Source organism: Plodia interpunctella, chromosome 16 (genome assembly GCF_027563975.2).
Source record: "Plodia interpunctella isolate USDA-ARS_2022_Savannah chromosome 16, ilPloInte3.2, whole genome shotgun sequence".
Taxonomy (NCBI): Eukaryota; Metazoa; Arthropoda; class Insecta; order Lepidoptera; family Pyralidae; genus Plodia; species Plodia interpunctella.
This window is the reverse complement of record NC_071309.1, coordinates 5,426,864-5,449,668: the sequence shown is the minus strand read 5'-3', so window position 1 is coordinate 5,449,668 and position 22,805 is coordinate 5,426,864. Positions and strand designations below refer to the sequence as shown.

Below are 22,805 nucleotides of genomic sequence, written 5' to 3'. Positions count from 1 at the left end.
TTTATTACTGCGTTGTTATGGATTTTAATACAATATTCTAAGGACTTTCAGCATTATATTTAATCTTATTAAACTTATACAGTGGAAACTCCATAGTTATGGCTTAAAATTTCTTGATTATATTCTAAATTCAGTCCATGCCACTTAGTAGTTTTTAGATACATTTTCAGCCCCACGTAGTTTTATGCCATATATATTTTTAATTATTAATAGTAATTATCTCACAGTATATATTGGTAACTGTTAGTTATTTATGTTATTTTTTTATAATAAATAAATATTTGAAAACACATACCTAGTGCCTCAAAAGTTAATATACAAAAGTTCCAACTAGAGGTAGTAGCATCGTCTCACTGTGATTAATTTATGGAAATTAAACTTCTTAAACAAAGGTACTTAATGTGCATATTGCATTGACTAATTACAATATATGTTTTTGCAATTATTTTTCTTGTTTTATGTTCAGTCGTCAGTTAATTTGACCTTGCTATTATACTTAGTACGTTAGTGGCTTAGTTTTACGTTACACACAAAGTACAAAGTTACTTTTCGATAAGCGAATGTAACATTATGGATAACTTTGTAGCATCATAATATTTATAAAAACTTTCTTACGTCTTTTATATCGAAATAATAACAAAGTCATAAGGTGCTTTCATTTATATCCTACAGTTTTTTTTATGGACGATTTTAGTAGCGACCAATATAAAAAAAATCTTTAAAGAGATGTCCATATTACAATATTTTTAGACTAACATCCTATTCGTGATAATATCCTATCTTATTCGTCACGATATTTAACGAGTATAAATAAATCGACTCGTATTTTAAAATTAGTTACATAAAATAAGCAATGTTTTTCTAGCTAATTGTTTATAGATTTTTAGTTAGGTAGTTTTGTTTTAAGGAAACGTTACAAGTATGGTTTTGTTATATAAAGTTAAATAAATAGATCATTGATAGGTAACAATATGTCTCGCTCGGAAACACGGAGCTAGTGCTCGGATGGCGGCGGTGTTTGTGTGGCGACACTCCCGACAAAATGTTGATTAACACACTGTCATAAGTTCGAGCAGGTTTGCGTGTTCCTTCCTTCCGTGGATCCGTACTTGATTGACTTTAGGCTTTACGAGTGGATATGTGGCAGCCGATACGGCGATGATTCATCTCCAAGTTCACATGTGGACAATTATTACTATACTTAATGATATATTTTTTCTAAATATATTATTAATTTTACTTTAAAACTGAAGGGAGCAGTAATGTGATTGAGATGGTATATACAAGATAGTAGACATTCGCTCGATTCATAACTGCCGAATCTGAAAAAAAAAGGGTTTTGGCTAGGACAAATAAATTAACTCAAATTTACGTGGCATAAAATTCCAAAATAGTTTATTTTAATAGTTTAAAGTTTTTTGCGATTTTTATCAGCATAAGTTTGATCGCTGTACAAACCTTTTTTGCAATGGCCATGGACAAACGTGCGTACTTATTGTAACGGATATTTAAATTTTACCAGTTTATAAAACAAAGTTATAATATGTATACAAAACATGTTGTTATTAATTATTCGACAAAATTCCTGTTTTAGTATATTATTAAAACTTTTGGGTAACTACCTATTTAAAAATAAATCCGAGCAACAAGGCCTTAATTATACGTAATAACGTTCTAGAAGCTGCTGATTAATTTCATAGTAAATAACTTAAGAAATACATTACTTATAATATTATCATAGAATTGGTAGGTAACCTAAAATCTGTTCAGAATTAGATTTCAACATCTTGACTTCAATTAAATCTGACAAAAGAACAAACGTTTACCTGCTTTCGCTTTCACCGCAGTCGGTTTTGGTTTTATGTTCTCTAGAGCCTCTTCGCGTTGGTTCCATGCAGATGGGGTAGTGGTGGGAGGGGTATAATCCAACATGGCCGTCTTTTCATTCGTTCTCCAGTAGATCGAATATATGTACGCCGCACATTTCACCTGAAATTGCACTGTAATTTTAACCCTATCACTGCGACACTTTATATCAGTTGTCGTGCGCACAGCCCGAAAATAAATACCTACAACGCAGGTGCAACACTTTACAAGCAGTGATTTTTGGTCGGATTGCGAAAGTTTGTAAGAACGTATATGTGTAAGTATGTATGTTTGTTATTTTTTCACACAAAATCTACTGGACCTATTGTTATAAAATTTTGTACACGAGTACTACTTTTTATCCCGATATTGTCACGAAAGCCCCGGGGCAAATTCAAATTCAAGAGATCCTATAAAAGTACTATGTCGACCCACTTATACTAAGCACGGTAATATTAGTTGATCACTCCGTTGATTCCCGCGCGTCAATCATTATTGATGGTAAATATATCACACCTGAAACAATATCAATCAAAGGAAAATAAATATTTCTTCCTGAAAATAGTAAGAAATCAGTTTTCTTCTGTATTGATATTGCTTCGATTTTGTTTGTCTATTTTTTATGTTCATTTTTATTAGAACATTACTCGAATATGTGACATTATTGTGTTTCTTGTTATTTCATTATCATAAATATACTTATATATATGACATCATACACTGAGAGAATTAGATTTACCATCTTACATTCTGGGAATGAAAGAAAAATATAAAATGTTTACGCTACTTCTCATCCGCAAGGTAAATCAAGGAATAGGGCTATAAACTAGTCTTCTCAAAATCAAAAATCAAAATCAAATCATTTATTCAGAAATTAGGCCTTCACAGGCACTTTTTCACGTCATAATCTAAATTAAATGATGTTTACCAAAGCTACAAAATACTAGCATTTCGGAACGACCACTGCTGAGAAGAAATGCCGAAAGAAACTCATTCAAACAGTGTTGGTCCCTATTATGCCAGAAGGGCTTACCATTTTTTATATATAAAAACGTGACACTGTATTTACTTTTATACCTTTATTTTTAATTCTTTGTTTATGTGTCGTCTCTGCACAGTGAACTGTAGAGAACTGTATGAGCTCATCAGACCACTCGGCGAGACGCCGTCAACTCGACGATATATGTGTTGAGGCCGTGCCTACAACAAAATATAAAAGTAACAAATTGTTAGAACATATTATGAGCAAAGGCTAGACGTGCGACCACATGGACCCTGTTGCATAATAATAATAAATTACTGCACACACATAATTATTATTTAGTTTTTATTTTAGGTAAGTTTAATTTAGTTTTTAACAATGTGTTACAAAGATTTAAGTGAATTTTTCTACGGGAATTTATTTTTCATGGATAAGTTATTTGTGTATTATTGTGGCCACTTACATCCATAGTGTTATCTGTATATATTATGTGTGTATCTGTATCATTGTAAATAAACATATTTCCATTCTATTCTGATCTATAATAATAATGACCACACTGTAATAATAATGTCCACTCTATAATAATAATGACCACTGGACCATCTATATTTCGATCAGGCGATCTATATTTTGTTGAATTATTATGTGTACCCTCTTCAAAAGCAATAAATATTCATTTATTCTATTGAATTTCTATGTTACGGTACATACCGGGAAACCGTTGACGAAGAATGTCAGGTTGGCAGCGGGCAGGGACTCTTCACTGGAACAGTTTGCTACTAATTTTGATCCCAGCTTGTACTTTCTTTTCAAATCCGTCAGTTCAGGATAATCTTTTGGCAAATCTGTTAAAATATAAAATTTTATACGGTAACGTGTATCTATATTGTAACGGAATGTAGAAATATGTATAGCTAAAATCGACATCATATCGTCTTACCGAAATTCATTGAAAATGTCGAGACATAAATGCCAACAATTTTTGTCAATATATAAAATTCTCTAAATAGAAAAATGCCAATAATAACTTAAGCACGTGGGTACGCTTACCGCTCTGGTTGGTACCTGGTTCAAAGGATGGACCAAGGAAATGCCGCATTATGCCGCCGCGGTGGGCACCATTGGGCTTTTTAGTCGGGGTGGTATTTTTGATTGAGTTTTGATTTTGTAAATTAATCAATTTTACCAAGTTATTATAGTGATAGTCAATGTTAAATCTATAAATAAAGGGCACTTAGGATGAGTTGCACTGTCAAATTTGACGTTGATACTGGCCGGCGAGCCGCTGACGTTTACACAAAACGGCATACTTTGTTTTCTTCTGCGCACATTAAAGTTAACGTCAAAGTTGGCAACGCAAACAAAATTTATGTAGAACTTACCGACAATGTACATGTGTCTCAAAGCCCGTAACGTTTCAAAAGATGGGTAATCAGCCGTCACCTCGCACATGTAGTGTCCCTGCGCAGCGCCGCGGCTTCTGGGGATTATTGTCAGCTTCTGTTCTGTGGTTTCTTCCCTCTGTATAAATGATAACACTTAGGTTCGGTTGCATCTATCAATTTTGACGTTAAATTTAACCTGCGCAACTTAGTGTTTACTAAGTACTCCATTATATCTAAACGACGGCGAGCTTAAATTCTATTGATGCGACCAACCCTTAACAAGATTTTTACAAGCTTTTATTGTCGTCAGAGAGATCTTGTATCATTTAACGTCTGACAAAAACCCATGTCTACATTCACCCATGTCCGTGCTATAAAACGTTAAGGAGAAGCCGATCCTGGGTACACCATCAGGTCATGCTTATCAAAATAATGCATTGTCATGGAAACTGAAGCAACGTGGGAAATTTCAACTCTGTAGGACGACTTAAAGTAGGAAAAAACTAACTTTGATTAGCAAAATTTTAATACTGACAGACAAGCAAACATCGGGACAGGTGAAACTAAATAAAAGTTCGTAAAAAATTATTCAAAACAACAAAACTACAATTTTATTCATGAAAGATGCATCGAAGATTGGAGTAACTAGGTATGTTTTATACAATCTGAACGGTACTCTCACAATATTTTCGAGTAAGTACAGTTTATTTTATAAACATCCCACGCAAATAGTTATAGAAAACAAATACAGTTTGTCCTAACCACTTTAAATGATAAAAAAATGAACTTACTACAACATCTATTCCATCAATAGGAAAAATCTTCAATGGCGGCACACTACGAGGCTCGTAGCGACAAAACTCCACATTCTCATGATGCCATTTCACCTGGTATAACTCCTCAATGTACATTTTTTGTTTTTCCAATTCGAAATGACATTCCAAAACCACTTTAGCATTCCTCTCGGCGGCATCGGGTATTTTTATTTCTATGTTTTTAAGGCAGTAAGATTCTGTAACAAGGGGTAAAGTTTTTTTATAATTACCTAAAAGACAAGAACCAAAATATTTTGTTGAATTAAAAATCACCGTCGTTTCTTACCATCATAGAATTACTACTGATGATTTTTATAATCATTAGATCCAACAATAATGTAACCAATTACCATGTAACGAGTTTGGCAATTCTACAATAGGCTTGTAAGTTTATTAACTTCATTATATAAAAAAAAACAATACGCTGCTTCGTAACTAGGTCGCGGTCTACCGGGACTGTAATCTCATATCAGAACTAATTGAAAATATGATATTATAACCTCACTCATTTTATTTGTATTACAATCAGCCAGGCAAACCATTTACCATTATATATTATAATAAGTAGATAGATACAGTCAACCTCAGGCTACCTAAATACATTGCAAATTCGTCGCTAATACCGCCACATAGAGATCAAAACAAGGGAAACTTGACATGCGGTTGACTGTACTTATCAGCAAGTTACACAGCGAACTTCAAAGTATTTTGAATAAATAAATTTTATCAAAGAATGTTTATCAATGAATATAAATGTAAATAGGTATCCCTATTGTACACATAAGAAAAATATCGCAATTATATGATACCAAGTAATAATATGTACGAGTACCAATACATGCCATTTATTTATTTACTACATACCTCTAACAGTCCATAAAATTAGTTGCAATCGTAAACTTAAAGTTATAAATGTCATAATTCTTAGACAACACCACACTCAAACATACACTTCGTAGGTGAGGTGACACTGTTTTCTTATATGTATTACTATTTTTATTTTTAATAGAAAAAAATATTATGAATTCTCGGATCGTAAATTTGTTATTTGCCGTCGTGAAAAGCGTCCGCTGCCCTCGATGTGGTATGAATACTGAGGGTTAGGGTACATCATCACCCCTCGCTCTTACATAAAAGACAAAATTACATATTTATGCATTTTCTTTCATCAATAACTGGAGCTTGGTAGGTTTTGAACGTGAAAACAAAAAAAAGGCATTATTCATATTTCTTCTAGTGTCCCCAATGTGTAAGACTTAACCCTAAACTAGAAAGTTATTTTTCAAACAATTACCTGCTATTGCTCGTAACTTCGTTCGAATGTAAAAAATCTATTTTACCTGTACCTGTATGGCATATCGGAAAATCTTTAGCACCCTCCTATACTTGCCGAAAAACTTATATTTTCTATGTGTCGGAATCAGCGACGTATCATACACTCTGGATTTTTTTTTTCAATTTTTCTATCGCGGGTATACGAGAAGAAGATTCTATAAAAAAGATTTATATTTGCTATGTTGTATATATATAAACTAATAAGTAAATTGACTTGGTATGCCGATGTAGTGGACCCCAACGTGTAGAGTCGCAGTGCCGGATTTAACAGTAGACGTAAGTGTCAAGGGCGACAAATTTGAAAGGGGCGACAAAGACCCAAAAAGATTTTAAAATTATACTAGATCAAAATCAATTTTCTGTATCTGATCACAAAATCACAAAAAAAAAACTGTATCTGAACGTTTGTGAAGAGCATTTCGTAAAAAAATAATATAATTAGAGTAAAAAATCATTAATTTAACTCATCATACACATAATCATTTAAGTCATTGAATAAAGTCATAAAATAAAGTGATAAATATTTGTAGTCTCGAACAAAGATTTTTATGTTTTACAAGTCAGTAGAGGCATAGCATGCGGTAAATGTATGGGTCTATATTGGTTTCTCTATTTTTTTTTGTATTCGTAATATAGCTTGGCGCACAAACTTTCGGCACAACATATTTAAAACTTTTTTGTTAATTTTAATTTAGTATCGCCTATATTTCCCTAATGTTTTATCGCCTTTTATTTACTAATAATATTTACTTATACTAATTATTATTTAGCACATAAAGAATAAAAAAAATGAAAAAAAAATAATATTAAAAAAATAAAGAAAACAAAACAAAAATAGTGAGACTAAAGTATTGCAATAATAAAACACTTGGTTGCATAGGATTTTACCAACTTACAAAAATAAATGAAATTTCATGAAAATTCCAGAAACATTTTCATGTAAAAATGTTGCCAAGACGAGTTAGCGTCACAAACTCTACACTTTAGTCAAAATGTATGAAAAAGTGGTCAGATCTCATGTAGAGCCAAGATTTCACACACTCTACATTCTGGTTAAAATGTGTGGCTTGGCCGTTTTGCTACCTTCACGTAGATTTCATATAGGTATTCGTTATCTTATTTCTAGAATAACGATAATAAATACATTTGTTCATCAAAAATCTCCGTTTTTATAAGCTGTAAACCAGTTATTTAATTTCTCCTTGAATTGTTTCTCTCTGGGGTGCGTTTAAGAGTAGTTGGCAAGATAAGAAGTGAATGTAGACAAGCGAGGGTCCAGCTTAGGGCTGATCCCTCCGTATCGCGCAAGTGAATTGTGTCGGGGATGCACCCTTGAGAATACATTTATTTTTATTTATTATTGCGATCCAAAGATCGCAATAATAAAGCCAAAGCTACTGTAATATTCTCTGTCCACAGTTTCACTTTCGTAAAATCTCTTCGTCTACTGGGCTAGTTTTTTCATGGTTTTTTAATATTATTTCAACGACAAAAGAATAACGAATATAATATAGCCATACCCAGCAAAGAAACCTAGAATCAAAACATCAAGTATTATTTGTAAAAACGTATTGATTTGGCACAAATCCAACACGAAATCGCGAAGTTCTTGTGAATAAAGCACGCCGCTGAGTTCATTCACCCTGACAGCTTTAGATCCAGTGAAGAGGTCTTAAAATTAAAAATATAATACAGGAAAAACCAGATACCTACTGGCTGTGCCCCGGGTCATCACTCCTTTAGGAATTTTGGGATAAAGAGCAACACATTACAGGTTTTATGCTACCCATGTGCCAAATTTCATTGAAATCTATCCATTTGATTTTGTGTGATTGAGTATCAATGTTCTTCATATCATCAATCATCAATATCCGTAACTGATAGACATCGCATAACCGAAAGGGACGTAGAAAGTCGAAATGTTGTATGTAGGTTCCATGGGGGAGTAAGGAAGCTCCAAGAGAGAATTTGCCGAAATTCTTACTGAAACGGAAAAATGTTTCATACGCGAATACGCAGTTACGCAAAATCTAATTATATTTTGGGCAATTTGGAATTAAATCTTCCGTAAAACAGCATCACCACATAATTCACATGTTTGAGAGCATAACTTAATAATAGCTAAGTCTTTCGGTATGCCCCTGTGTCTGTTATTGCACTATTTCTCAGAAATAGTTGCCGGTTTAGTTTTGGTTTAGACTGGATGCAGTCGCCAACGTGCGGATTACGGGACAAGCTAAATTGACTCATAAATAAATGACCAATATACTTAGCTTAAAGTTGTAAAATAACATTCGTACTTTAACTTATTTTGTAAGTTACCACAACTTGCAGCTTTACATTGACTTTTTTTACAATTCCGTCATTTTCCAACAGAAATGCTCAAAAACAGGCCTAAAGTTTGTATTGTGAACTCGTATTTTCAGTTATGTAATAATAAAAATTCATTTATTTTTATTAAATTTTATAAAGACTAGAAAATAAATCAACATGTTTACTGAGTCTTGCACATATCGCTAAACAGTACCACATATTATTCTAATTAATAACTTATTACAGAAAAAATAAATCCAGAGTAGATCGTGTTTTGTAATTTATATCACTAATAATTAACTAAAACAAATACAAAGTTAAACTTTTTAATTAAGGTCATTAATTAACCAAATCATAATTAAAAATTAATTTATATTTGACCTTCTAGTCAATTTGTTGTTAATTATGTTGAAAATTCTAATAACGCATGTTCAATTCACCGGAATTTATATTGCAATAAACACGTATTATTAAAATATGAATTGTTACCAACATACCATAAACAATTATAACGAGCAGAACAATCCTTATTCTTACTGATGTCATGTCCATAAAACAAAAGTCACTTGCTAAAACTTATAATATTTTAATTAATTTCTTCGTAGCACATCCGTAGCCGTACCGTAGCGGTCGTAGCAAGCTCACGCTACTCCGCCCGAATAACTACTGACGGACGGGGGAGTTCCGATGCTTGGATGCCAAGCTTTTCAGATACCTAAAGTCTAGGGACTTTAGGTATCTGAAGTAGTACTTTAGTATTCCGTGCTAAGAATTACTTAATAATGAGGCAAAAAATATAGTATGCATCTTTCGCAGGTGCATACTATATTTATATGATTTATACATTATTATATAAGAAGATATCTTCTTTTCGAGTCGAAATAGCAGACCAATTACATTAATTTTGACCGGTTAAATTAATATCTGAAAACATTGTTATATGTAATTCAAATTAAATGATAAGAATTAAAATCCTACTAATACAATAGAGATCCCCAAAAAAAAAGAATACAAAATAAAAATAATAATTTACATGTGTAGATGTTTGTTACTCAATCAGGCAAATAATATTAGACGGATTTCAATAAAATTTAATATAGCGGTAGCTTATAGGGTTTTTATCCCAGTTTAACTTAATTTAATAGGATGCCTATCCCCTAAAACATAGTCATAACAGAGGTGTTATTTTTCATTATTATTAATAACAGAGGTGCATGAATTCTAACTCATAAGCATGAACATGATTTATGTGTCATTTTACTTGAATTGCCCCGCTTTATTCAAATAATATTCAAACACGTGTAGACAAAATTAGTCTAATTTTTTTCCTTCTTTATCTAATTGAAACACGTGTGTTTGTACTCAAAAGAAAACTCGGTCTACAAATAATGATATTTGGATACTGAGATGATTGATCACAGAGGGAGGACAATGACCGAGGATCTTTGTGAAGGGGAGTTGTGATCGATGCGACCCTTAGTTCAGTTTTGTTAGACAGTCATCGTAATAATCTCTCCTAGTACTAGCCATGAGAGTAACTGAGCATTTACCCTCGTAATAATATTGGCGGGCAATTAATACTAGTTTGATCCCCTTTCGCGGAAATTCTAGAGAAGTATTTAGTAATTGAAAACTGATAATGGATAAAGGGTTCTAATAATAGGAGAAATTTTCGAACATATTCCTATATTATTATTTATTATTCTACAACTCAATTTCATGTGCGCGCTGTAGTCACTTCTCCATTAATGCTATCGTAGAAAAACGATACTGGACTTAGAATTATTTCCCGTGGTCCCATAAGTGAATGGGTCTATGGTTAAGTGTTTTCTTTCCACAGTCTCATCAAGGGGAAAAGAAGACGCTAACCACCTATTTTATTACTTCATGTCATAAAATGCATTATCATCACAAAGGAACCAGTAAAAACTGTTACTAGATAATATAAGACCATGGATTACCAGTACTTCGGTAGGTACCGAAGTTAGAACGTAGAGTTAGTTAGAACTTATTCCATGTATAAGACTGATTAGATAAGACTTATATTGTTATAAATCGTGTTCAAATAAGCCTTCCTGTTTGTATTACTAATAAGACGGTACAGGGCGGTAAATTAATTAATTTTAATTTGAGTCGTTACCCATCAGTATCGGATTATTCGGAGCTCATGCAAGGGAGGCAATGTGGCGTATAGTCACGTACGCGCGCTTCCGCAGACATTCGTATGATTTCTTAATAAAGTGCGAAGCGGGCGAGCGCGGGGCGCCCATATCAATAAGCGAACGAGGGATTTTAATGAAATTCCGACGAAGAATTCCGCTCCTTGGAATGCTCCAGTTTTCCACGTCTTATTATTATTATAAATGAGTAGTCATTTTTCTAGGGTTACATATTAAATTATTTTATGATTTACATCACTAAATTATTAGGAGATAGGTAATCTCTGTTATGCAAATAATTTACATGAAAATTGTAATTATTTTCAGATTTAGGTAGATTTTGATGGAATTTAGTTTAGAAATATATAAGTAATTAGTAAAAAGTTAAACAAAGTTGAATTGCCAACAATATCTGCGTAAAGTATCTACCGCAGCTGCCAACAGCCAGACCTTCGGTAGCTTTCGGTTATTTTGTAAATTCAAAGTTTAATTAAATCTGAACATTGTTCAAACATCAACTGCTTCACAGGTGAGAATATTGCGAAAATCTGTCTAATGTTAATTAAGAATCGTCCGCGAAAATCTTGTTGTTATGATTTTTAGTCGACTACAATAGACTTTCAACTAATATCTTAGAATCTTCTTAAAAAATTCCCTGCTACATCTACAGACTCTTAACCAGTCAAATGTGAGTTGGACTCGTGCACCGTGGGTTTCGTAAAATGAATTATCTTTTTGGTTTGTATTATGCCTTACTATTTGCCAAATTTCAGGGTTCTAGGTCAACGGAAATTACCCATTATAAAAATCACGTAAAGTTAGATTTAACTAAATATTAAAGGGCGGTAAAATTTCAATAACATAGTTGTGCAAAGCGTCGGGACCTCATTATATCTGTCAGTCGTGTCAGGTGTATCTCATAAATTATTAATTTCTATTTTCCGGTAAATTTGCAAACTACAACTATTCCACTAAAAATACACGATATGGAGAATTTTCGATGATTTCCATGGTCATTTAAGTACGAACAAACAAATAAGATTGGCTCAGCCAAGATTTACAATTTAAAAAGAAGCGAAAAAAATCGTAAATCAATGTACAAGCCCAAAGCAGTAAAATAACAGTTAAACTCGTGCTTACTACGACTCGTAAAAGGCACAAATTGACTTTTTTGCTGACGCCGTATTTTCCATTTAAGTACGATGCGCCTCAATATCTACCTATTAGGTACTTTTGCGACTGTGCCAACCAAGAACATTAAATTCGTTTTATATTAGTTACATTATATACCTATATCTGTATTATCATTATTATAGTACAAAGGTACATTCAAGCTCAAAACTTGTAATTATTGAAATGCTTCAACAATCCATACCTATACATATAATATCTTATAAATATATTAATATCATAAACGAGAAGTCTTGTTTGTTTGTCTTCCTTTAAAGTCAAAAAGCTGATTTTTAATGTGGACATAGTTGTAGAACTTAGTAGTTTGCGACTGTGCCAACCAAGAACATTAAATTCGTTTTATATTAGCTACATTATATACCTATATCTGTATTATCATTATTATAGTACAAAGGTACATTCAAGCTCAAAACTTGTAATTATTGAAATGCTTCAACAATCCATACCTATCATAAATATATAATACCTTATAAATATATTAATATCAAAAACGTGAAAGTCTTGTTTGTTTGTCTTCCTTTAAAGTCAAAAAGCTGATTTTTAATGTGGACATAGTTGTAGAATTGAAGAATGACATAAACTGCGTACGAAGCCGCAGACAAAAGTAATAAATGAAGTTTTAAGTCTTATTTCATTCCATATTTCATATAAATTGGAACTTTTATAGAAAATTGTATAGGTAGAGTGAACATAAATACTTATTTAAGATGGTATAGGTAAAGTATATGAATCTATTTCTTAGCAGTTCTTATAAACTATGACAGTAAATTGAATATATCCATTTTATTCAAACCGAAATATGTAGTAGAAATAGGAATATTTACTACTATCAAGCATTACCAGCGGGTCGTATCGTATAACATACTCAACTCCACTTGAAATATGTCTCACTTCGTGGTGACATGTGATCCCAATGTTTGCTATCAAGTACAATATCCTTTTTTATCGGAATGCCAGTAAGTCATATCCTCGACGGGAAACCATACTAAGCTAGCGATACCTTATCAACTGTTTTTTTTCAGTTAATTCAAAATATTATTGTACATTTAATTCAATTTTTTTCAGTCTTTGTATAATCATGAAAACATACATAATTATGTCGTCTTTTTCTGTGATTACCACTTGCCACTGTCTTAACAAATCTCACTTGCTTCCTTTATACTTACAGCTGACTTCATACATACTCTCCGGTTATGGGTCCTTCTAATATCTCTTCTAGAAAACATGTAACATGGTTATTCAACTGCTATCTTTTACAGGATTAATAAAAAATATATACAATATTTTAGCATAGCTAAATTAAGTATTGTCACTATCGTACTTTCGTACTTTACAAAATTTAGCATGCACAGAACAAGACAAAACATACACTTCTATAATGCTTTCTCTTTTGTATAAATAACAGAATTGGCCTGTAACAAAAACCAACCAGCAAACACTCACGCAATTATATTACTAGGAAGCAGGATAAAAAAGCGACTGAGCTAAAAGTTGAATCTTATTACTCTCAAGTACCTACCTGCCTACACGTACTTACAAGACAATAATTTTTGTTCAGAACTCTGAAGTTCCGTTCTAGCTATTACAAAAGTTGGAAAGTCAACGTCGTTAAGGCCCGTGGTGGGTCGGACTACCGAGCCAGTTACGGCCACCTGTCGGCTAAATTAATTCCAGATGCTCTGTTCTGGTTGAGCTTCCAGAGTTGACCTCTGTGAATGTTAGTAAGGTTAGTTGCACCAGTCAACTTTGATGATAAGTTTAATCTGCGCCACAAATTAAAAAAAAGGCAAACTTTAGTTGTTGTGCGCTGGTTATAGTAAACTTCAAAGTTGGCTGGTGCTGACAAGTGCAGACTTCTAAACAATCTTGCGCGCTCGGTCGTAATCCCTTCTTAGTCGGTTATCACAGTCAATATAACAAGTACACTAACGATATAACAGTAACTAATTTTCGAAATATTTAATCAAATGAAAAAATTCAGCTATCGAGCGGGAATCAAACAAGGCCCCGGGCATATCAGAACAGTACCTAGGTACTCTATCGAGGTTACACCAAGTGGGTCATTAAAAGAAGGCATGATATTAAATTATCCCCACATATGCCCATAAAGACAACACCGTGTCTTTATTTCATATCGTGTGTATTACTGCTACCTAACATGAATTTTACCATATCTATCCTTCCATCTAGTGGCAAGTAGTTGCATACAAACTAGTGAATTAAACTATCAACCAGTGTAGAAGCGGCAAACTGGTTCCTCACGATGTTTTCCTTCGCCGGAAGCAAATGTCATCAATACGGTTGACATTTTTTCGTCTTTTCTAAGAAAACTAAAGGCACATACCTCACCTGCTTCCCGGTATGCTCCTTATTTTCATCTGGTCTAGTGATGAAAAATTGTCTCGAGTATTCAGGCGGCGACATATTATCGTAGTAACAACGGGACCAGAATTGTTGTGACGCAAAGTTATATGACAGCCGAAATTGAATAACGTCGACTCGCGAATCTTGCGATGTCACTGTATAATACAGTACAACTGAAAGTTGCCAGGCCACCCCATATGAACCTCTATGCCGAGGATATAATTGTCATATTGCAATATCCGTGGTTTATGTATTGTAAAGTAGTATGGAAAAATATTTACGATATGCTGTGTTTTTTTAGGTTCATTTGGTTTATTCATATCATGTTTGAATATAAGCATTTTACTATTTCAATGGAATTTTGTTGAAATTCAAATGAAGCGCAATTTTCATTACGAAGAAGAATCTCACCCACAGCAATCTACTTTAATTCTGAACTTATTTCTTCCTAATATCGCAAAATGTCTAATAACAAGTGGAAACCACAAATATTCAATCATATTTTAATCAATGTCTAAAAAAAGCTACATCAATTACAAATGTTGGTAAATGTAATATTTATTTGAAAGAGCCGAGAAAATTAGAACAAATTGGTGAATACGTAAAAACGTGATTGGGTTGTTCCAAGTGCTCCGTAATGGAGGAGGATTTGAACAAAAAGATTTAGAACCAAATGGAATTTGCATTTCATTTTTTTATTATTATTTTGACAATTTAATAATTGGAATTTGTTGCCTAAGAATTCTGTTAATTGAGATAATTTAAACATCTATAAACCATCCTACACATCGAAATTGATAAAGATATGTATGATGTTATACTTACGGAATTGAATTTATACACTTTTCATTTTATGTTCCTCTTCCATTCGATTCGAAATCCCCAAATAGAACAGTCGACAGTCGTGTGTATTAATTCGGCTGTATCTCATTAAATACAAAATTAAATTTGAGGCGCGCGAGATTCACTCGTGCGTCGCACCTCATCTCTATATTAGCTGTCATATATTTCAAATTTCACTTCATCTTGCGTATATTTCCTACCTATGTAAAATTAAATTTATTAAAATTAATACATCGTTTATCAATTGTAATGTAATCTGGGGTTTTAGTTGGCATTATAAGTAGTTATTATATACAGTAGGCAGGCACTTAAAAGACAATGGTTGAAATGGCAACCCGACCTGGCTTCGTATGAGGACTATAAACCTTTGGGTATAAGTTGTCGAAATAACAGCGAATACTGCATAAAAATCCGTTACGTGGTTTATATGAAGAAAATTTAGAAACAGACAGTCGTGGAGGACAACTTTGTTTTATACTATGTAGTGATAAGGACTCACACAATAATCATTGGAATTTGGCCTCAGGGTGCCGCTCCCGATGAAATTGCGAGATTAAAAGTATGCAGTTTATCCAGGTTTTATTCGTTTTATTCTAACCGTTCACTCCGTATCGTCAAAATTGATCCAGTTGTTCCACGAAACATACAAACTCACAATTTTTAACGTTTTCAATTTTTATAAGTCTGTTTATTGGTCAGCAAGAAATAATGATCTACAGTGACCTTTTAGCTCTGATTGGCGTTATCTTGATCGCGATAATGTTCAAATTGTAAGCTCTAATGGACTTGTACAAAATATGGCCCACCTACTTTTACTGGGGATTTTCATGTTGTCGAAAAAAGTTCACATTCGTATCATAAATCGAGTCATTTTTTAGAGGAAATTTGTAACATTTGTGGTTTTTTTATATTCAAATTCTAATAATAATTATCAAATTCATATAATAATATCGAAAATAATTATAACTATTTATTTTTCGCTTTCGAGAATCCCCAGCCTCAAGTTATTTAAGAAAGTATGTATGTATAACATATTATGTTTTATGAATGAATGTAATATTTCTTCTAAATAATGATTCCGCAAGTTAAATGGCTTCTCCGTGGTGGATTCCTTGCAATATAGTAGCATTCGGTGGCAGCCACTCGCAGCTGGTATGTTGCGAAGAACATATCTGAAAGAATTATACCTAATACATACTTAACTATAAGTACATATATTAAACTTGTAAGTGGGCTATGTACACAGGAGATATTAAAGAAATTAAATATGGGGTGTCTTTATAGGATTAATAGAAGTCAAAACAATTTTTTAAAGATTTTTTGTCTGTCTATATGTTTGTGCGTCCGTTCAACAATTTGAACGGACACGCTCCGTTCAATAAATTTCGAGAAACTAAACGTGCTAAACGAATCGCGACGACGGTATACCTTCACAATGAGCACATAACTCCTTATCCATCCGTGAAGAAGGTCAGTGCCCCAGCAGTGGGGATGTTTGAATGGCTGTTGATGATGATGATGATGAGCATATAACTGTTTGAGGAATACCTGACAACGGCAATCTTCAGCAGCAAAAAAAGTGAATTTGTCCGTATCAGGCTCCACTCCCGGGTCGCAGTGGCGCAGGTGGACCAGCATTTTGCGGCGCGAGCCGTACACGCATACCGGGTGATGAGATATCTTGAACGGAAATTCCCAGTCTGAAACCTACAGATATAATTAATGTGTGATTTTGTTAGCTTTAATCGATTCTTCGATTCGTCAATCGTCAATTTATTTTTCTTCACTCTGAAATTCCGAATAAAGTCATTTCACATGATTTACGTAGATTTCTTTATTATTATCTTTCCATACTTGCTTAGATATTATTATTAGTTTGTGGCATTGACTTTTTAATTAATTAATTTAAACTATGAATATCTTTTATTACTTGATCTCTTTCAAAATCATATAAGATTCATCTAATCATTTATATACGTAACAATATAATCTTCATCGAAATTTTACTAATGACGTAATAAATGCAATCTGTCGCCAATGAAATTGTGAAACTTTTGATCCCGATAGCTATACATATAATGACTCTCGTGTTAATAGGTAGGTACCATCACGGGCACAATTAATAAGTACTTTGATCATTGAGCGGAGAAAGGGGCAGATTTTCGTTCAGGACAATTGCCCTTTCTTGCAAGAGTAGACAGAGAGCTACATACATAGTGTATTTTTTCCTCCGTGTTTGTTTGAAGTAATATGGCAATAACTAAGATATCGATACGATTACTAAGTGGTAGTAATTATTACCTTTCTCATGTCTTTATACATTTGATCATAAATTGCCGGCACTGCCAGCTCATGAACTAATCGTTTTAAGACATAATCATAGAGATTCTAAAATTGGTCCAACTTTTGTTTGGCTACTAAACTAAACATCAACAAAACATCAATTAGGGTAGACAATATTTATTATAAGTTTCGGCAAAATTAAATTATAATCAAAAATTGTAAACGAGTCGAAGACTTCGAGAACTTCACTTACTTCCCTGGAGTCACACCGACCGCCACAAGATGGGACCTTAACATTGTCCCAGCATCGCAAGCCCTTGCTGTCCATCTGCTCGGCACGAGCGGGAGTCATCCTCTTTGTACAGGGCTCTAGGCCTCCTGCTGCCACCAGGTACAAAGCCAGAGTTTGCACCCACCACTGATATACCCATCCGCTACGGTTCATGCCTGAGAACAATAGAAAAAGAAATATGGAGAATCCTTCCTTGTCTTCCTCTATAGTCTAGTTTAGTAATTTTATTAAAACTTTTCCAATCGCAATGAAATGTTAGGCCAGAATGTATTGAAAGGAGTCCTCATACTTTATCAAGACTGCTACCGCGTGCACAGTACCTAATTACATCGAAATGAGTATCTTTTTCATTGTCTATCTTTACGTATTATTTTTTAAAGTACCACCCCTTTTGTCTTTTCTGTTCGGTGCTAAGGTTTGACAGGCAGAAAATGCTTTACGGCACAAGACCACCAGTTGTAAAGTTTTTAAGTTCTTTAATAAAGTTTAAAAACTTACACTTGCCCATAGCTAAATGCTCTTCTCTTCACAGTTAAAATAAGACTGGCCAACGTATCCTTTTCTTTATAATTATTCGTGCCGAATGAACATTATGATTTTGTTTCAGACCATTAAACTTGGAACTGTGATCGGTGTCATAAAACACAGATAGGCAAATGAAAATAAAAACGAAATAAAACCAAATATTAAACGCGTATCACTGAGCATGGATATATAGTCGTACTGTGTTTATGCAAATTAAATAGATCATAAGTATTGTGTGTATAGTTTAATCCTACCACGGAGTACGAGGCAACTAAGGGTAGTCTAGACAACTGATAGGCAACAATAGCATTTCCAAGAAGGGTTGGCGGCAGACAGACAGGTCGCAATCACAGTCGAACTTTTAAAACTTTAATGTTATTTTTTATGCTGATGCAACGCAATGCTAACGCTGCTAACGCAACTAGAAACACGCGCATATGAGAGGGAATACAGTAAATTAGTTTTTTGTATTATCTTTAAAGTTTATAAGCAACACAAAAATTGTCTAAATACATACTAATACATTTTATAGTACGGTTGTTAGTCACGTCTCGAAGTACACAACTCTTGAACCTCAAGGCTCTAGCTACTCACTAATTGATTTAATATCTACAATAGATATATAGATATTTTTCCTTTCATTCGAACTCCTATCAAGCGGTCGAACTAACAAACTACATTAGGTAGTACAAAGTATAGAAACCGCAGTCATTTCACAGCTGAGCCACTAATCAATGGTCGTAATAGGCCGGGAACGGGATTAACAAGTTTAGCAAAAGGCCAGTCCTGCACACTACTCCTGATTAGGTTTGTAATAGAGTTGTGTTAGGACAAAGGGTCGCGCTTACAGCGACACTTACACGATCTATGTTTACTAACGATGAACAAGTTTAAGCTGCTTTTCCACTAAAAGCATGATAAACATTTGTGGCCTACCATATGTTACCTGCGAACTCTTGCGATGTTTTTTATATGTTTGTTTTAAATTAATTTTTTGAAAATTTTAATTTCTCGTCCAATAAATTATATATCTGATTTTAAATATGGAACGCAGGTATGCGAGTCATGAGTGCAGGCTGCTGTGGCGCAAGCTGCAGGCCATGCAGGCCGTCTTCCTAAGATATTTTTTTATTCGCACTGGCTGTTAGAAACTCACAAGACGGCAGAAATTTTTTTTTTATTAATTTATGTTTTAAATGTAATAGGCCATTAGCGAAAAGCACAATACTTACTCCTGATTAGGTTTGTTATAGAGTTGTGTTAGGGCCAAGAGGACCCCAAGGGTCAGCTTACAGCGACAGTTACACGATCTAGGTTTACTAACCATGAACAAGTTTAAGCGCCTTTTCACTTTAAATATAAATTTATTTGTTAAGACATGTGTATATGCACCTTTACTAAATGTAACGAATTCGTTTCTTCCTCACTGCGTATCGTCGAATTGTCTGGTGTCTGCGACGTGACTCTTAATTATAGAGGCAACATTATTTCGGATATTGCAAAGTGTAAACAAAACAGAATAGTATTTAGTTTAGAGTTTAAAAGGTACTCGCTCGGGTAAAACCTTTATAAATTATACATTGATACCATCCTCAGGAATCACACTATTTATTTTTCTTAAACCAGCATCAAAATCAAAGTTTGTCCGTTTTAAAGATCTAAGCATACATAGGGATAGGCAGCGGAAAGCGACTTTGTTTTATAATATGATGTAATGTAGGTACTTATTTAAAACTGGCTGAAAAAACATGCGGGAAACGACTAAGATGAATAAAATAATAGGCATACCAGTACATCGCTGAAAGCCATATTCTCAGATAATTTCTAAAGAATACCTCCTTACACTAAGTAAGTAACTAGTAGAACTCTGGATTGATAACATTTTAATCCTCTAATGTATTCTTACAGTGCAATCCTTGAAGATACGTAGATACACCTAATCTAATCTTACTTTGCCGTTGCCATTTCAAAATGTTAGAAATACCTGGGTGATATCTATATGAATAAGGTTTGACATGGCAGCTTCATGTCATTATAAATTTATTCCATAAGGTATTACAAACAGAAAAGATTTGACAAACTACAAAATAAAAACATTTTGTTGTTTGTCATGAATAAACTCAAAAATTGCGAGACTACGGGACGAGCTACCTAAGTGACAAGTGGTATCTACTGTTATAAAATATATATATATATATATATATATATATATATATATATATATATATATATATATATATTACCTTCAATGTTTGTTTATTTATAAACGAAAACACAAAGAAAGGCAGTAAAAAAGAGACGCTTATAAAGGCGAACTTATCGCAGAAAGGGATTTCTTCCAGCCAATCAAGTTTTTGTAACCATTTTCATTGGTAAACAACAAAAATATGACTGTTGAATGTATAATTAGAATCGTAATTAATAGAGTTGTGAGATGTCGATATAAATTCGGCGCACTTATGTGGTGGTCAACCCTATTATTAAAGTACATGAGCTACGGAAATTATCCATTGATACGTAAATTGGTGGTCTTGTTATGGTCGAGAGGCTAAAGAGCCTGTAATCAGAGGCTGTTGTAGATGTGTCAATGTTGCGGCGAAAAATGGAGTCCACTCCCGTTCAGGATATTACGTTGATGGGTCAATCAACGAAACACAAACGGTATTCGGTCAGATTGGAAGATTCACTTTTGCAGATAATGGTTGTCGAATAACGATTTGTATAACATAAGCACAGATTAATCTACTCCCAATATTTGAACGCATTGCTATTTATTTCTTATGTATAGATATTTGTTTTTAAACCATCGAAATGAAATCATATTTTCAGCAACCCTAACTGACAATAGGCAGTCGTATTCAAAGAACCAATTAGCAGAGGATCAGCTGATATTAAAAATAAGCTCCCTTTTAAGTTCTTTGAAAATGTTCTTACGCGTGTGTGAAAGCGTTTTTATGTGCGTTCTCACGCACGTAATTTTATTGTCAAATCAAAGAAATGACAAATTCCTTAGTACCTATGTAGGTACCTATGTACCATACTTTGCAAATACTTCGATAATTTACTCCAGATTTATGTAGGCGGGACATTGATACTTGCGATACTTGTATAACTATATTTTTGTAAATAAGTATATACCTAGGTACCTACCTACTTAACATAATTCAATTAAATTCATTCAATTCAAGTAGGATTACGTTATAAAACGTATTGTACCTACCTTTACAAAAAATATTACCTATATAAATGCTAATGACATAAAGGAGAGCTTTGCAATTAATAAGGGTTAGTGGTTAAAACAGCCATATGGTATCTAGATCTAACAACGCCTTCATTAATTTACAACAAGCGGAGCGTTACAAGATTTTAATAAGAACTTCATTAACAACAAACAATTACGGCTGGCTGATGCCTATTATTTTGAAAGCAATGGCAACTTGCGGGGTTTCTACAATAAATTAAACAGAACAGGAGCATTTACCATTCCGAAAAGAAATGAAAATAAATTGCACCTAATTTGGAATCAAAATCGGTGAAGTGAAATTGAAATTGGGATTGAGCCACGTAATGGTGCTATTCGCTAGAGGTGATCCAAAGGACGCTTTACATGACACAAAACTTATCAGTTAGTTTAGATTTAGAACCATTCACTCTATAATCGTACCTAATTGTGCTTCAATTTAATTAGTTAAAGTTACATAATACCTAGCAACTTTTATAAAAATATCGTGTAAACCTTACCTACTCTTCAGGAGTACGAGATATTCCTCCTCCAAGCGTACCTATTAGCAACTAAAAGGTGCGCTTCGAGGAATAATTAAGATGCGCTTCAAAACGGATGCGTTTCGAGGAAAAACCTCAGGAGTACGAGTATCTACTGAGCCAAGGCTTAGGAGGTATGTGTGAGTAATACCTAATACTCTTGAGATATACCTGATGAGTGGGTCATTAACTTATCAATACATTTTTTTGTTAATCTGTATTAGCTCACTTGGCTTAATTGCTCGACATGGCCGGTTATTGTTGACTTAGGTATTTGCTTGCTTGGGTATTGCTTGAGGTACCTATAACTAATTATCAATAGCTGCTACGTTGTATAAAAAATTACTCCTTATCTACCTAAATAATATAACATTATTTAATAACGTTTGATTTAGCTAAGTATATAACGTCGTAGTATTACTTATTATTAATTTTGTGCAAATTTTCACCTATTTAGTAATAAATAGGTGAAAATTTGCACAAAATTAATAAAAATGACAAAACCTATCCTTACATAATATAAAACAAAGCCTTCTGCCGCGTCTGTCTTTCTGTCTGTTCGTAATAAACACAAAAATTGCTGCACATATTTTCATGCGGTTTTTACCACTAAATAGTGTGATTCCTGAGGAAGGTTTAGGTGTAATAATTTATTGTGTTTTTAACCGAGCGAAGTCGGGACGGGCC

The 22,805-nt window shown here is 33.5% G+C and overlaps 2 protein-coding genes across 5 annotated transcripts; both read right to left on the bottom strand.

Annotated features, from left to right (window-relative positions):
* Window positions 1-894: 894 nt before the first annotated feature.
* Window positions 895-9,374, bottom strand: LOC128676701 (uncharacterized). Of its 3 annotated transcripts, none has more exons than XM_053756976.1 (7): window positions 9,197-9,374; window positions 5,028-5,248; window positions 4,234-4,372; window positions 3,563-3,696; window positions 2,944-3,066; window positions 1,827-1,989; window positions 895-1,322 (listed from the first exon to the last, which is right to left on the bottom strand). In XM_053756976.1, exons 1-7 carry the CDS (start codon window positions 9,249-9,251, stop codon window positions 1,237-1,239), a joined length of 921 nt encoding a protein of 306 aa, XP_053612951.1. In that variant the 5' UTR covers window positions 9,252-9,374; the 3' UTR covers window positions 895-1,236. The 3 variants fall into 3 exon arrangements, with proteins under 3 accessions (XP_053612951.1, XP_053612952.1, XP_053612953.1); XM_053756977.1 differs by lacking the exon at window positions 9,197-9,374 and adding an exon at window positions 5,916-6,143; XM_053756978.2 differs by lacking the exon at window positions 2,944-3,066.
* Window positions 9,375-15,517: 6,143 nt separating this feature from the next.
* On the bottom strand, window positions 15,518-22,199 carry LOC128676680 (thyrostimulin beta-5 subunit-like). 2 transcript variants are annotated; one of them, XM_053756952.1, is made up of 4 exons: window positions 22,098-22,199; window positions 17,793-17,986; window positions 16,805-16,963; window positions 15,518-16,428 (listed from the first exon to the last, which is right to left on the bottom strand). In XM_053756952.1, exons 2-4 carry the CDS (start codon window positions 17,982-17,984, stop codon window positions 16,342-16,344), a joined length of 438 nt encoding a protein of 145 aa, XP_053612927.1. In that variant the 5' UTR covers window positions 17,985-17,986; window positions 22,098-22,199; the 3' UTR covers window positions 15,518-16,341. The 2 variants fall into 2 exon arrangements, with proteins under 2 accessions (XP_053612927.1, XP_053612926.1); XM_053756951.1 differs by lacking the exon at window positions 22,098-22,199 and adding an exon at window positions 18,330-18,513.
* Between the last annotated feature and the right edge of the window lie 606 nt (window positions 22,200-22,805).

What these genes read in the sequence shown, in the direction of transcription:
- LOC128676701 (XM_053756976.1), bottom strand. Translation starts at nt 9,251, where the DNA reads ATGGACATGACATCAGTAAGAATAAGGATTGTTCTGCTCGTTATAATT. An exon ending in TCTTCGTCAACGGTTTCCCG is followed by an intron (nt 3,067 to 3,562) that starts GTATGTACCGTA and finishes ATTTTGTTGTAG; the next exon opens with GCACGGCCTCAACACATATA. An exon ending in TGCGGTGAAAGCGAAAGCAG is followed by an intron (nt 1,323 to 1,826) that starts GTAAACGTTTGT and finishes TTTTTTTTTCAG; the next exon opens with ATTCGGCAGTTATGAATCGA.
- LOC128676680 (XM_053756951.1), bottom strand. An exon ending in GTCGGTGTGACTCCAGGGAA is followed by an intron (nt 16,964 to 17,792) that starts GTAAGTGAAGTT and finishes TTATATCTGTAG; the next exon opens with GTTTCAGACTGGGAATTTCC. An exon ending in CTGAAGATTGCCGTTGTCAG is followed by an intron (nt 16,429 to 16,804) that starts GTATTCCTCAAA and finishes TAATTCTTTCAG; the next exon opens with ATATGTTCTTCGCAACATAC.